Raw genomic sequence first — 16,164 nt, 5'->3', positions numbered from 1 at the left:
TTGTATTGCAATATTTTGTTCTTGTATGTCCTAGTATTAAACTGTGGTATTTAATTTAATATGAAGATCATTATAAATAGAAAATAATTACAACACACCATGCTATCGACATTTTAACTAATTTCCACCCTTTGTAACTTATCGCCAAACCTGATCAGATGTCATTGCATAAATAACCAGTTGAGTGACATTAAGTCGTAAATTGGATAAACTACGGTGCTCTTTTGCGACGGATTTGTCTTTTGTCCAGACTTTTTACAATCGCCTAATCCCGTCTTTTAGAGGAAAAAAGGGAAAACAGCGCGCTTTTCATTGAAGAGAGAGGGTGAGTGTGCGGATCGAAAGAGCAGCAGACGCGCACAAGGTGGTGAATTCATTTTAACTTTTCACATCGAAAAGAAAATGTAAATAATATAGTCCCAAAAAGAAAGACAATAAACCGAATAGCCGTCTTTATTATAAAATGATTTTTTTTTCTCGATTCGATTATAGATTTTAAATCATAAATGTATTAAACAGACATGGTTAAATTCTGTATATTTCCGATTGTGAATTCCCCTACACGTTATTTGTGCGTTATTAACCCATTGATTAATCAAATCGTAGACGGTTATACTACCCGTTAACCAAAACCTTGGACATGATTTGATATATTGCGGCCATACTTCTATAGATTACGAAAGGTCATTTTATATGAATGCGGTTCTAGATTAATCGCAGCCTTGTCACTTTTAAAAAAATACTGCGTGTAGTTCATCGTGCTTGAACAACTGGGGAAAAATACTACAACTCATTTACCTGTAAATCGTCAGCTCCTGGAGGCGGTAGACCTAAACCGGATCCGGGTAGGAGTCTCTGGTCTGGGTGCATGCCATACTGAGAACCGTGACTCATTAGCGAAAGATCATGCCGGCGATAGGCATCAAGACACCCTAACTCTCTCCTCTGTTCGTCGAGGCACGAAGATTTTAATGCTCGGGCGTTGTGAAGATTTATAAAATCGGCAGGTTCTCCGTGGTGTATTTGCTGGTAGTACTGCTGGGAATGGTGTAGAGAGTTCAAGGAGTAGGCATCGGGAGTAACCGCTGGGTGACTGTGTTGGAACTCGTAGTGGAAGGACTGGTGGTGAAGTGGTGTATACTGATGATTTGTTGAAAAATAAGGGGACGCAAACTCGGTTCCTGTAGCGGGGTACGTTAGTGGAGACGAGGAGGAATAAGCGACAGATGAGTTGGCCACTGATTCCAGGCATCCGAGTTGCATCAAACGGTAACTGTTTGATCCGTCGTGACGTATCTGTAAAGAAAAAAAGAAAGAAAATATTAGGAATGTCATTTACAATACCTTGCAGCTATCCATGTGTAGTCTGTTTGCTCTATGCACGAAAAACTAATGCTTAAAAACGAAGGTAGAAATCCTGCCTTCCAAACACAATTCAAAGTGTGATTTTAAAGTACCTGATGGTTTTGTCATATCGCGCTACTCGGGAGAAGCGTCCTTACGCGCATCCGCACAGCCCCTCCAGTATTTTATGTCTATCATTTGACACGAGGCGTTTTTTCTCTCCCCTGAAAACGCATGTTTTCTTCCCTCGTTGTTTAGAGACTTAAACATCATTGTCCCAACATTGTCATTCACAGTGCAGCAGGTAAATGTCGATCCTCTCGTATCTTTTCAATAATGAAAAAAAAAATCCCATCACCGTTCATTTCTGTTGTATTATACCTCTACACGCGCATAAGTCCAGTTTTTTCCATTCATAGTGATAATACAACCAGATTCATACAGTAATAGCGGTGTGACACATAACACGTTTTAATCCCATTCACAGACCTGTTTTTTTCTTTCTGCCACCGTATTATTAAATTTCGTTACGGCAACTGCTGTAAACTAAGATGAACGATTCTCGGTGACAGATGTCATAACGTATTTTCTGTCTTTCCGTACTTTATTACCAATAGATTTTAATTAAATATAACAGACTGCAAATTAAGAATAAAATGAAATAAAATACCTCTGCATCGTGGACCAGTCCCGGAAAGGTTGTTGACATTTTCGCGATCCAATAACCCGGTTTGTTGCGCTATAAATTCAGTTATTTTAAAATCCAAAATAGATAGTCAAAAATAAGACTTCCTCTCTCGGAGCCGTTAAAACCTGGATGAAATGAATTTCCCCTCTGCACAAAAGCGGCTGCCTGGTTGAGATTTTGTACTTGCTGGGTATTTCTTTGGCTGATGTCGTAGGTCCCTTGGTAATATAGAAGTTTTGAAAATTAAGCATCAGCACAGAGGAATGGGAGGACAATAGATGGAGGAGCTTCATCCCAGGAGACAAGGAATAAATATTGTATCTTCGCCTAATAAGGAACCAAGTGCTCTTTCAACATTTTTTGTGATTTTTTGCGGACATTTCTTTTTGACCGTTTGTGTTTTCTTTGCCAGGACGATTCTGGTTTCTTCGATGTACCTTCACGGCAACCATTGACATTACATTTTTTGGATTTTCAACAGAACTGTAAGTTGCATTTTGTGGATATTGCACTTAAATTAATTGTTTTGAAACAAATTATTTTCCTTCGTTATAGTCCATTCGACAATCACCGTTTTATCATTTATACTACTTTTTAAAGGGATACCCTAAAGGATCGCTGATGCTGTAGGCGACGTTTTAACCAGTAACTAGAAAAGCAAATAAACTACGATTTTAGCCAATATTGATGTTTTTTAAAATTATATTACACAATTTAGACGTATTATTAATACAGTCGTGTCTAATACAGATATATGCGTAATCATTTGTTTTGCTAAAAGTAAATTTGTGGGGGCTTGTGTGTATTATTGGGGTTTATTTGCCACAAAATATATTGAAAATGTATTTTTAAAGCGATTTGTTCGTTTTGCCTACTTTTATGAAGGAAAAACGTGATTTTTTAAGTGAACAATTCGCCTATATTCGTGAATATTAAAGAACAGTGTATTTTGTTATCACAATTTTATGTACGTTATTTATGCCCCGTTTGTGTGTCTGTGCCTGTGTATGTGTGTGTGTGTGTGTGTGTGTGTGTGCGCGCGCGCGCGTGTGTGTTTCAGCTGTCCAATCGGTTTGTAATCTGCATCGGGCGACTAAACATGAAACTTTTCTGTAAAATCGGTACTAATCTTTGGCGGTTTTTTCGATATCTGTTCAAGCAGTCTAACAGGACGTGTCACTCGTCCCGTCCGCCTTTGTGTGCATCGACAATGGCACACGACTCTAGTTTAACTCCATTGTGTGCATGTCCAAGTGTGATTATCCAGTCGTGTGCGGGGGTCATAGCTACACTTTCTACCACGTTTTATTAGCCTGGTAGAATATAACTGGGAGGTACCTTTGGACGTTTTAGGACAAAAGAATATTTCAGTATATATCCTGAAGAAGAGGGCAACTGGTGCACGCGCCTGGGGGAGGCACTCTGCTCAGAAATACTCACATTCGGGAGGGATGACGAGGGGGTTCACCTGCCTGCTTTCGTTTTCCTTTTCTAAACATGTTTAAATCGAATGCCTCAAGCGTTCGTTAATTTCTATTTTATAGCCATTTATGATATATAAAAATATGTTTTAAGCTGCAATTGCCGTCCTATAGGCCTACGTCTCTGTGTGAGTAAAAACTCATGCGGAACGTACATGTTAATTGGCTTCTAAAAGCCAGTAATTCCTATGAAATGCACAGTACTTCCGAATTACACTTTATGGTGGGATGGTCCATCTCGCCGTTTAATATGTCAGCCCCACCACCTGCAGAAATGTTTTTCAATAACCCTAAAATTAGTAAGAAAGACGAGAACAACATTATTTCCCCTTCTGCCGTGTAGCCCAAAATATAAACATATATAATTAGGAAACCATAAGCATCATATCTCCTTCATATAATCCGAATTAAGCTGTTATATACACTTAATTCCACATAAAGTAACAGGAAATAAAATTCCGACAGGAGGCCGCGCGCTCGCCGCCGTCCATTGACGGGTTTCTGCTGGGGTGAGGCTCCAGTTAGACGGGGTGTGCTCCGTTTTTTAAGTGTGCTCAAGCTCCCGTCGACGTGCTCCACTTTTAAATGAGTCAGGCTGGATCCATCCAGAAGCGCACGGTGGGACAGGCCGAAAACATAAAGATCAAAACACAGCACGTCAGCCGCTGTTTTCAATTCCATATTTGGCGTTTTTGTGGTCGTTTTGTTTTTTATGTTGTCACCTGAACTTCATTCTGGACTTCCTCGCGTTTTAGCCTCAACATTAACATAATAGTTAATATATTCTTACCTTTAAATTATTAATACTTATCTTATAACATTTCTTTTTGGGATAATATCCAAAGAAATCTTTTTTTTTTTGCAATTTAATTTTTTTCAAGGTCAATTAGTAGTAAATATCGTTGAATAAAATAGAGTAAGTTTGAACCCGAAATGTCTTGACAATGCTACAAAGACACTCATTTTGATATTTATAAAAATCATCATTAGGTAAAATTTTGGTGAGCTCGACTTTGTTTGGTATTGGCTGAAATAATCCAATTGTTTTGCCCCGGCTCCGTGAAAAATACAGAATGCGGGTGATGCCCAGTTGTCACACGTGAGGGATTAGCGTCTCTTGTAGTCTGTGAAGGCAATGTGTACCGTACAGAAGCGCAGTACCAGTTGCAGGGTGGACATTGTCTATAGAGCTCAGGACAGGGTAGGCATAGCTTCTGCTTCGAGGGCCGCAGGGCCATATGCACCGTGCTGCTAGGGACTCCTTCCATCTGTTCAGCTTGTATGCTGCTTTGGACGATCGTGCTGGAAACGCGACACTCGAGGGGTCTGTTATCCAGGTTACAACATTCATCCCCTTTCAATTATATTTTTCAGAAATTTTGCATTTTCTTTAAGGGACACTGCATTCAAATGGCCTTAAGCTTCATTATGCGCTAACTGGATTATTTCGTTACGACTCGAACGTAACAAAGACACATTTCCAGTCGCTAGCAAACATTTATTTTTTTACTAGGATATTGTGTCATGTTGTTACTCCTTAATAAGCTAATATTGCAGTAAAAGGCATCTGTGAAAATCCATGACTGGGTCTCCAGTGGAAGACATAATACAACAGCGGGTATGCATTTACGGAACAGTACGCAGTTATCTCATAAAATAAACTCAATCATCAACTAATATTTGGGGGGAAAAATCTATAAACGTTCATAAATGTAATTTGCTCATCACCAGTATCAATAATAACCGGCATAGCAATCGTGTTCTATTCCTTTATCCATAACCTTCATGGACGCCAAATGTCTCCGAGGGTTTTTCCAGAAAAAGTGAAAAATAAATTAAAAACAAAGGCTTTCTACCCCAAGACATTAATATTTTTAACCAGTGTTTTTCTACGTAACGGGACGCCTGATCCTGAAATACATTTTGTACATTTCAGTATTTCATTTCAACACACAAGCCTAGTTAGAGAAAATTCTAGAGAAAGCATATTATATCTACGAAACAATTCGTTTTTCCCATTGGATTTACATTACAAACGTAGGCTATATATTATGCGTTGGTTATATTACGCTATGTCTATTAAACCACGTACTTTCAATGTATTTGAAAGAAATTGAATTAAGTATTGTATTCAATATATTGTATTCTCTCTCTCTCTCTCTCTCTCTCTGTATATATATATCATATGATTAAATTCCGATTTAAAGCAACTATTATGTATGTATTATGTATGGCAAAGGCGCCAAAATAGTCCCATCTCGCCGCCCCCAGAAATTCGTCGCTGCCGTTTACATTTCCTAGACGCCTGTCTGTTGCTTTCCACAAGAGGCTTGCAGAGTCGCCTCCACGCCTATCGGATTCACCGAAGCTCTGCACAACACTGTCCGTTACCTTACAGAAATCAGCAATTAGGGTGCCATTATAACAGCATGTCATTAAGAAACAGTGCCAATCCGACTTGGGTGCTGTGACCTACTTATAAAATCATTAATGAACACGGCATCATTTTTTATGCTAATCGTGGGGATCCTTTTCGGTCCGGGGAAGGAGGGGCATAGGCGTCAGTCCCTGCTTGCTTTACTGAAAGATTAACAATAAATTACTTTGAGAAGACTTGAGGTGTAAGAATATTGGTAACAGGTGGCCGGTGAAATCTAAGCATCCCAGTGACGTTATAAACGGCATTTGTTGCAATAACTCTAATGAAAATCACTGCTTGTTCGTGATTTAATCTGTAGTATCTATCCTGTCCAAAGACCGTTTCATCCAGAGCGCATTTTTTTCTTAATGATAAATATATGCGTAAAGACTATTTTTTCCAGGCCACTAATGCTACAGAGCGTTGTTCAGTTAGTTAATCCAATAAAATACGTATAGTAAGCCTATTATAAAGTACTGAAACAATAAGTTTACACTCATATTTGTCTTGGAATGGATTTATATTTCACGTTTTGGGGAAGTAATATATGCATTTATCACATAAAGATCACGACCAGGCAGAACCACAACACAGTCTAAGTGTTTAACTTTATTATATACCTCCTACTGCTCCGCACCAGGAGTGGGGCGTCATACTTACGGAGTTGTTTCTGGTATTGTAGTATTTTGTGCAGATGGATTTAAACTTACAGAGGTAATAGCCTATTTCTCATAACTGGGCGTTTTGGTGGCATCCTGTTGCCTGTATGTCTGTAAGAGGTAAGTATAAAAAGTGTATTTGAGCAAGGTTCGCCTGTTATTAAGACACGTAAGTGTTATCAGTCGGGATGTGTTATTGTCCGAAAAAAATCAACAATATTCTCATTCTGCAACGTAAGGACGATTCCCGGTATCTGTGCATATGCGCATAAACAGATCAAACATCTAGCGCCTCCAGACAGGTAGGGTTTACGGTAGGGGTGGCTAGCGGGGGCGGCACCGATCTGGCCGCCCGCCTCAGCTTCCGACGCTGGCTTCACCCGCACCGCATCGCCGCACGAATGAATGAAGCTCAATGGGGACTTTCATTGCGGGACAGACAAGTGAAACCGAAAGAGGACAATAATTAAAAGGCCGATCTGTCCTCACAGACAGCATAACGGACACTTAGAATACAGTATTGCGTTTTGCAATTAGTCCAATAATAGGGGTCAGTAATGAGAGATTACAGACAACTAAGTCGGCGGGTTAACAACCCATTGTCTATTCATTGATTAATTAAAACTTAAATTGATAACATCTTTAATTAAAGCAGCGTAGAGTGGTGGTAATAGTGCATCGCACAAAATTAGAACCATTAACTGTAAAATGGCATACATTTTATTTATGTGTTTCTTAGAATAATGTGGTCGAAGGCTTTGTCATTCGCTGAAAGTTTTCCACTACCTAGAAATTTTCCCATTTACGTGTTAGGCCTACAGCCTTTGTTCTTATTTTGTAATAATTCTGACATGGGTTGCTTTTATAGAATAAATTGTGATCGAGCAGACTGGCATAGTAAATTGCCAAAATTAGGCAGATATGTAAATAACACATCATAAAAGATACACTGTTTCCTGGTCGCCGATCACGAAACTGTAAAATCAATAATGTGCACTATTTTCCGGAAAATGCTGTAGATAAAATGCTTACACAGTAGCATTCCGCACAAACAGGGACCCACCTGTTGATACATTGCTGTGATTTTTTTTCCTGTGGTTTAAAGTTAAGAACAGTTTATAAACTGATGGAATTATTTATGCCCTTAACCTGAGCGAGAAAGCCCAAACTGGATCTGCTGAGAAAGAAACCGAGCATGTAAGCAAGAGTGGGCACGTGGAAGAAGGGATCAGCTCCCTCCTAGAGATACATAAACGCGATCTTAATTTAGCATGATCCGCTACTAATGATGACCATGTCAGACAACGTAACTGTGTGTAAACACCACTCCAGCGGGTCAAGCGAGAGTTCCAGGCCTCAGAGAGATTTTATAGTCCATGGATTTTTCCTGTAATTTGACACAGTTGGTTAGAGACCTAGGAGGAGAGATTGACACTTTTGATGCATTGAAATGGCTGTTCATTTTTGGTGTCGAAAATGAAACAGATAAAGATTGAATCCAAAATAAATTCGTATCTAAAATAAGACTGATGGTCAAAACATTTCCTTTGTTTTTAGGTGTGCTTCAATTTTGATAATTAAGTAAATAAGTATGTAGAAAGAACGCATGTGAGAATTATTTTGCGTCTGTTAACCTGGGAGATATTAAAACAGAAAGTGTGCCACAAGATTTATATGAATCATTGTATTCGTGTGAACTGTGTGCATGTAATTTCTTTATTAGTAATCTACGACAACTTATAATTTTTGCACTTTTAATGGCGTGAGACCAAGGTATCCGTCGCAAAAAACCCATTTCTATTAGTAATTCACGTAATTTAACTAAGTACATTGCTTCATTCATCACCAGAAATTCAGTGGCAAGTGCTCATTTCACTGTCAGCTACACTTCCACCCTTCCATTTGGATTAAAACTCAGGTTTTCACTATTATTCTAAAAAACAACTCTCAGTCTAGTAGTTTATAGAGCGATTGTCGCTTTTATTTAGTCACGGTTTTACTGGGGTAAGATCGAGGCAAAAATATTCTTAACATCAATCAAGAAATGGACAACTGAGTTACAAAACCGAGGAAAAACAGAACATCCCCGTCAAATAATACGAGATATAATGAAATGTAATAAAAGAATACTGTCAAGTGCCAAGCGAGACTGAGAAGTTCATCAGTGTGTAAAATGCAAAATCTATGTGGTTTGTACAGTGGTGTCTTTTGGAAGGCAATGGTACATTTTCTACATGTTTAAGAGTGACAGGCTGTTTATTGAGCCTCTGAGGAGTTGAAGTGGAGAGTGGATGAGGTTTAGAAGCGGCGGAGTTGGAGGCGGAAGCCGAGGGGAGCTTATGAATAGGTGCTTACAGAGAACAAGGAAGAGGCGCAGACCGCGAAGTTTTATTAAGTCTTTTTGCAAACGGAAGTTTGAAAATACGGGGAGTTTCACTGAATGGAATTTGTTACAACAGCACGGTTTTCCTTTTTTTGTAAGGGGTTTGTACACGCTGAGTACACGATCAGTTTTGTTTATGATCTCCTCAGATTGCCCATACGAGCCCTGGTGTATATATGGTCCTCGACCTGAGACATCTATCGGCAAAATGTCGGTACTGTGACTGGGGCGAGTCACGTATGTATTAAGAACCGCCACTGCCTATGTGTGTTGTGTCCAGCTGACTATAATATGACGCAGCACGAGGAACTCACTCAGGTCATGTTTATTAATAATAATAATAAAATAATAATAATAATATTTTTACTAAAACATTTTTATGCACCATTCCTAATAGAATCGCTTCCCTTTGGTTTGTCCTAATTCAAGTTGAACGCAACCAATTCGTGCTACTGACAAACCCACAACCGGTAATGTTTGTCATCTGAACACACGTGGTTAATTTGCTGTTAGTCAACGGAAAACAAGTAATTCATCTGCCGTTGTCCGCGTTTTACGTGCTACTCTGACCTCTATCCTCTCCCTGCAGTGCTGCTTTCAGCCACCAGAGTGCGCCTTGAGTAGTGTGTGTTTTAAGGACCCTCAGGCAACTACCTGAGGGATGGGATTACCTTCAGCATTCTATCAGTACAAAATGGATTCCAATATTAAATGTACTCAGTGAAAGGTTACACTTGCATGTTCTTTTATACATCTGACAGCTTTGATCATGTAATCCTTCTATAATCTCTTAAATAAAAGTGTTTTGTTCATAAATAGGGCCTAATACTGTGGGGCCATGGTTTCCCTTGTACAAGGTAAAATGGGCATTTAACTTGTACAAACACCAGAGAGAAAAGCCATCTGGGAAAAAATTGTCTAGAATGTGCCGTCTCCCAGTTTCAGAGATGCCCGTTTGTTAGAAGTGGGAGATATTACTTAACACTGTGTTGTCTCACTGTATCTTCATTAATATATATAATTAAATGCTGATGCAGTGTTGTTGTTTACACGACAAAATTTATTTTTCCAAACTCTGGTATGATTTCATAATGCCACACCAAAAACAGACAGTGTATTTAATTAAATGTATAGCCATATATTAATTGCATACAGTATGTGCAGAATGGCCTCTTTTCAAGTAAGAGTGACTCTCTGGAAATGTTAAACACAGTTGCTATGTTTTAAAAAAGGTTTTAAAATAAAAAGAATATAAAATTGGTCCCCAAAGTGCACTGTAATTGGTTGGTGCCCCATCCTAGATGACTCCCTACCTTGTGCCTGTAGGTTTCTGGATTTGCTCCAGACTCCAGCAACCTTGAATAGGACTAGTGGCTCCCCAGAACAGTTACATCCATCGTGACAGTAACAGCAGTGTTGTAAGGTGTTAAGTAACTGCTTTGCACCTTGTTTCACCATTCCGATCATCTGTCTTCTCAGCACATGTCTGTCACATAGACCCTTCACAGGATTCACACCCTTTCAAGTGAGTTTACTGCAGAACGGAGCGGGTGCACAGAACCCTAGTGTCAGCTGGGAAACTCATTGTTCTGAACAGAACAGGTGCACAGAACCCTGGTATCAGCTGGGAATCTCATTGTTCTGATCTCGGCCATATTCTTTGTTTCCACGTAATTCTGCTGATTCTCTGGTCTTTCCTACGGGGTTGGCCTGTGCCCAGAGCTGGTTCTACAATGAAATTATTTGCCTGTCAGTTATGCGGCATTAGTGACCTTGGCTCACTGAAGCAGAACGCCTCTTAAAGATTGTTCAATACCATGTGACTGGCAGGTTTCCGTCTGACAGCTCCTGGTCCCAGGAAGAAATGTCCACACTCCTAAAAATGGTGCAAGGCATTCATTTTTTATCTCTCAGCACATGCACATGTGAACTTCCACCAGATCAACATGCGACTGCAGATTTAAGCTGGAGAATCTCCCCCTGAGCTCACTTCTTCATGCGAAATTCACCGCAGCACCCAGGACAAGCTGTGCACCAGCCAAAATGTGACATGTCATTCAGGATATGCGGTTCCTTAAAGGAATCATTTTTTCCCTCTTCCAACTCGAAATACATACATGCCTGTTCATTTTTGATCACTTGGATTTCATTGCTTATTCTGGGTTTTTCAGGCAGGTAACAGCCAAAATCATGCTGTCTGTCGCAGTTCAAGGTTCATCTTCAACACGCCAAGGAGCTGCAGCACCGCATGAACGTGCTCATGCTTCATGAGCGGCTGTCAGCACCAGGTCCCCCACGAGCGCAACGCCATTCGCTCCGAGTCGGCGCTTGGATTACTTCCTCCTTTGTTTCATGCTTTACCCTCTCCTCCTTCACTGGATTTGTGGTTGAAAACAAATCATTCCAAGGATGCTTGACGTTGCAGCCATCTTCTGTCTCCAGTAATCATCTTTTTCCTCTGTAAATCTACACATGTTTTTAAATGACCTTCTTCTTTTTTTAGTACTACCCTTTTAACACCAATGACCGGCACTAGGAGGTTATCGCACAGCCTAATGTGTGCTCGGCCTCCATTAATGCAGGACCATTCCTTTGCTCGTCCTCTGGAATCTGTGATTCTCCACACAATAACTCAATGAAGCTTCTGGACTGATAAAAGCACATTGACTCAAAAACATTAAACATTCAGGCAATGGAGAGGAACATATTGATCTGTAAAATCTAAGGCAAAGCGCAGAAATTCATGAGACGGAGCATTTTAGAACAAGGTGGTGACGTTAAAAAGCCAGGAACTGTTTGCCTCAAACTGTCCAGTTAATAAACTTCCTACACACGACGATTTTCACTTTTTATCTTTCGGAAAAGTCAATAGGTATTAAATGTCTGGAGGGACTCGAAGACAGTGACTCTAAAATGTAGCAGGACTCAGAGACACAGAGGCATCATTGAGCAGAGAAGCTGAGTGTTGTTTACTCTCTCATTCTAAAGCGGAAATGCGAGTAAATGCCGACATTTTGCATATTCCAGCTCCTTAAAGCCACTGTGAGCTTATGTCCACTTTGAAAGATACTGGTTCATGGTTAATTGTTCCTTAAACACACATTTGTGCATTATATATAATATTAAGAGATGTAACGATCATATTCTGTTTTGTAACTCTTCAGCATTACTGGGTAGTGCATGCTCATATGTATACTGCATGTACCTTTTACCTGTTGGAGGCTTGATATGTAACATGCATTATAAATATTTAGATAATGAGCCCTGAGTAAGTCATTGTATTTTTTCAGTTTCTGTTTGAATGTGCTTAACTTTATATATTTTAAAGGTTATTTGATGGAATCCTGATGGACTTTGACTATCACCACAGTTTACACCTTACTTTCATTAAAGCAGACTCGTATCCTCTGGTCTTTATAATGTCAGTATGCCCAGGGGAGTAGGGCAGCCAGTCGACCTTGGACCCCCGGAGGTTTTTGATTCCTCTCCTCCATTTTCTTCTGGAATTCTTTTGTTCCCTCTTCCCTTTTCCCTGTTTCGTGCACCATTTTAAATAAATGATGTATTGCCACATACTCTTGTCAAGTGCTTTGGGGTGACTGTGTTGTGAAAGGCACTATATAAAATTAAATTGAATTTAACTGAACCCATTCACCCATGTACCAATTTGTTATAAGCGTTTGATAGTGCATCACAGGTTCCTACTTTAATCCGAATATCTAATTTCGTTCCTAAAATGACTTCTTAAGAAATATGAACGCTGATGCTGGAGCATTAGGGCTTAGGTAAAATAATAGCACATACTTCATTCTGCACACAGCATATGTATGTGCCCCTTTTTGTACAGCAATTATCAACAAGTCATTGAATCTTAATGAGCTGGTGTCTCAATGGAGCATTGTTGGTGTACAAGACACAAAGCCAGACCATTAGTCATGATGGCTATCACTGCAGCTGTAAACAAACAATCCTCCGGCTATCACTGGAGCTGCACACAAATGTTGCTCTGGCTATCACTGCAGCTGCACACAAATGTTGCTCTGGCTATCACTGCAGCTGTAAAAAAATGGTCCTCTGGCTATCATGGCCACTGTAAACAAACGTTCCTATGGCTATCGCTGCAGCTGTAAACAAATAATCCTCTGGTTGGCACTGCAGTTGTAAAGAAAGATCTATTTGCCAATGCAGCTGTAAATATCCTCCTATCTGCCACTGCCATTTTGGAAGGTAGTGTCAGCCTTCATCCCTGTGGGGAGCAACGTGTGGATGACTTTTAAAGATGCTGCTGACGATACATACAAGTGCTGAGGAATGAAACGGAGCATCAGTCGCCTCCCAGAGCCGTGGTGATCAAACCATATTTGGCAAGATGTGTCAGGAGATGGTTTCGGCTGACGGCCACCTGTATAAAGGAATTACTGTCTGTGCATCCGCCGGGTTTCATGTTTCCCGTTTCACTCAGGGTTTGTGTTCAATACTGAGTAACTGATTAACTGAAGGTTTGTTCACCTTAATGCAAGTTGTGTTTATGTCTGATTAAAAACCACATAACAACAACAGGTCATCAGTGTCAGTGACATGGATTTAGGGATGGATTTAGCATTTTTACATGAAACATGACTTTTGTGTATAATTAACATGTGGGGTATGTATCACAAAGCCAGATTTCTTGCTTAGCCAGATAAATCTGACAAGTTCAAGGTAGCCCAGTTTAAATTCACTTTATATTCATTCACTTACATTTAGCCTTGGCTACTTTAAATCTGACAAGTTAAATGGTTCAGCAAGAAATCCAACTTTGTGATACAGGCCTGTGGTCACACATTTGTTTGTTTGTTTTTGACTTTTGTTTCTCTCATACATATGAATTTACCTGAAGGTACTGTATGCCACAGGTATTTCCAGTGGCATTTTGACTCATTGCTGTTTATAGAGATCGGCACTGGCAGACTTTACTGCTGAACCTTTACCCTGAACCACACCTTCTTTCATAAGAGTATCTTGAAGAATGCTTTACCCAGCTGCACCCACGCCGCACCTTGGCAGAGCTGTCCACCCCCATGCCTGTCTGCCCCATCATGTTTCCTTCACAATGTGCCCTTTGCATGACCCCAATAAGCACCTTGACCCCTGGCTGACCCCAGCGCCGGCAACTGCCTCGGAGATGTCGTTACACAGTGGGTCGCCCGTCAGCTGTGTCATCACCGGAGCCGCCTCTGTGGTCTCTATCATTCAGAGGTTTGCAAGGAAAACTCACAGCTAATTTCACTCCCAGCTCTCCATTCTTTTCACATTGGGGTATTATGCTGCGCTACCCCATAAACTGCAAACCAAACCACCAAACCTCTCTTCAAAATAATAATACACATTAATAATCTTGTGCTCCAGGTGCCCTGTACACATCCACTAATATGAAACTATGTGAGCATGTAAATACAGAAAAATGAAGTATTTTAGAAATCAAAAGAACATGTGCTAATCGTTTCAAAGTCAAGAATATTGATGCCTCTAACCTATTTGGACCTGACAAGGATTGAGTTGTCTGTAACAGAATACTTCATTCAGGATCAGGACCCACCCTTCTAGGCCTCAGGACCCTTAGAATCAGTTACAGCGTTAAGCCTAACAGCACATACTGTACTGAACAAATAAAGACACGATAAGTAAAATGGAAGGTTTACAGGTCAAGGGAAAAGTACCTCATTATTATTTCCATTTGAAACACATGATAATATTAAAACAAGTTCTGTCTTTTCATGTCCTTCTCATACAGACACAGGAAGACCGAGGCCTTGTTTAATTATTGTTCACACCTGTAAATAATGTGCTGTGCTTGAGTGGGTTAGACGCTGCACTTTTAACATGACGAGAGCGTAAACGGAGCCCATTGATCAGGCTGACTGACACATAAACAGTGACGGCAAGTCAGTGCGACACACTCCATCTCACCATAACCATGAAACATCGTTCAGAGAATGCCATCCTGTGACTGCCTAATGACACATCTAATGCATTTTCATGAAAGTCTGGGAAATCTGACCACACTTCCAAATTCCTTAACTGCCAGCACATCATATAACCTCCAATTTTGCTTGAGGAAGGCAGCTCCACGTGTTACAGTGACAGGATTCAACAAAGATGAAACTTCATTAACGAGGAACACTGATGCAGGCAGAAGGTCACACCACGAAATGCACACACCCATGTGGCCGGGTCTGCTGCTTCTCAGTCATCACATCTTTAGCAGGTGAGCCTCCAAGTGCCCAGTACTGACAAAGCTGGAGCCACTGACTGTGAGGTACGTAGCAGGGGCGGCTAAACAGGACTCAAGGGCTGAGCTGGGAAGGGTTTAGCCAAAAATGGGGTAGGAGAAGAAACGAAGAACCAGAGAAGAGCGAACAAGAACCAGAGAACAGGTGGAAAGCCAAAGCCAGTACAAATCAAACAAATCCAGGTAGAACCAACTAGTACCAGAGAACCGAGAAACAAGACCAGCCCTAGAGGCCAGCCCACCAAGACTAAGTGAGAAGCAGAGGTGGGTGTGGCCACAGAGGCAGAACACACCCACAGCAGGTGACAATTAATACTATGTAGTATCTGTGCCAGTAAAAAGCACTGCTTTGTTCAATGCTGAGTACAGTACAAAAGCAGCATGCTCACATTCCTGGGCTCAGCCTCAGCAGAGTAATTTATTTTAAATATGAGCCCAGAAGCTGCCCGCCTCAGATTCCTTAAATCGTAGAGATACACTGCTGTCATCGCTCTGCCGTCGCCCGCTTGACGGCTTCTCCCTGAGTCTCCTCACACCGGCCTGTTAACATCCGGCTTCCCAAACAACTGACACATTATGCTGTTTGTATTAAAATGTGTAGCCGGATAGCAAAATGAGTTTATCTAACAAAGAGCCCTTTGATGACAATGTGACGCTCTGCTGCCATTAATATCACAATAGCTGCTGTGTCCCAGCTCATATACACCTCACCCCCACGTGTAGAAATCGGATCACATATTAGATTCACACCTCACCCCATCAGCACGGCTCCTACTCGCCCGCAGGGAGAAAGCACGGTACCCGTCTGAGATGTGTGGCGCGCCTGTAATGCAGGTTACTGGTGAGCTTTTGGTGGGTCAGTGTTGCGTTTCCACACTGAGATTCGTGGTCTGCCCCCCCCACCACACCCCCAGTTCCC

The 16,164-nt window shown here is 40.8% G+C and overlaps 1 protein-coding gene across 2 annotated transcripts in view; it reads right to left on the bottom strand.

Annotated features, from left to right (window-relative positions):
- tfap2d (transcription factor AP-2 delta (activating enhancer binding protein 2 delta)) overlaps nucleotides 1-16,164 on the bottom strand; it is a 29,129-nt gene that overhangs the window by 7,093 nt on the left and 5,872 nt on the right. Inside the window, exons 1-2 of one of the 2 annotated variants that reach the window (XM_023839383.2) lie at nucleotides 2,015-2,170; nucleotides 799-1,296 (exon numbers count right to left, since the gene is read on the bottom strand). In XM_023839383.2, coding sequence (XP_023695151.1) covers nucleotides 799-1,296; nucleotides 2,015-2,053 — 537 coding nt within the window. In that variant the 5' untranslated portion in view covers nucleotides 2,054-2,170. Of the gene's footprint in view, nucleotides 1-798; nucleotides 1,297-2,014; nucleotides 2,171-16,164 lie in introns of those variants that run through there. The other variant, XM_023839382.2, reaches the window with a different exon arrangement.

This window comes from Paramormyrops kingsleyae, chromosome 19 (genome assembly GCF_048594095.1).
Source record: "Paramormyrops kingsleyae isolate MSU_618 chromosome 19, PKINGS_0.4, whole genome shotgun sequence".
NCBI classification, from domain to species: domain Eukaryota; kingdom Metazoa; phylum Chordata; class Actinopteri; order Osteoglossiformes; family Mormyridae; genus Paramormyrops; species Paramormyrops kingsleyae.
Note: the sequence above shows the minus strand (reverse complement) of the source record. Positions and strands in the feature narration are given on the sequence as shown.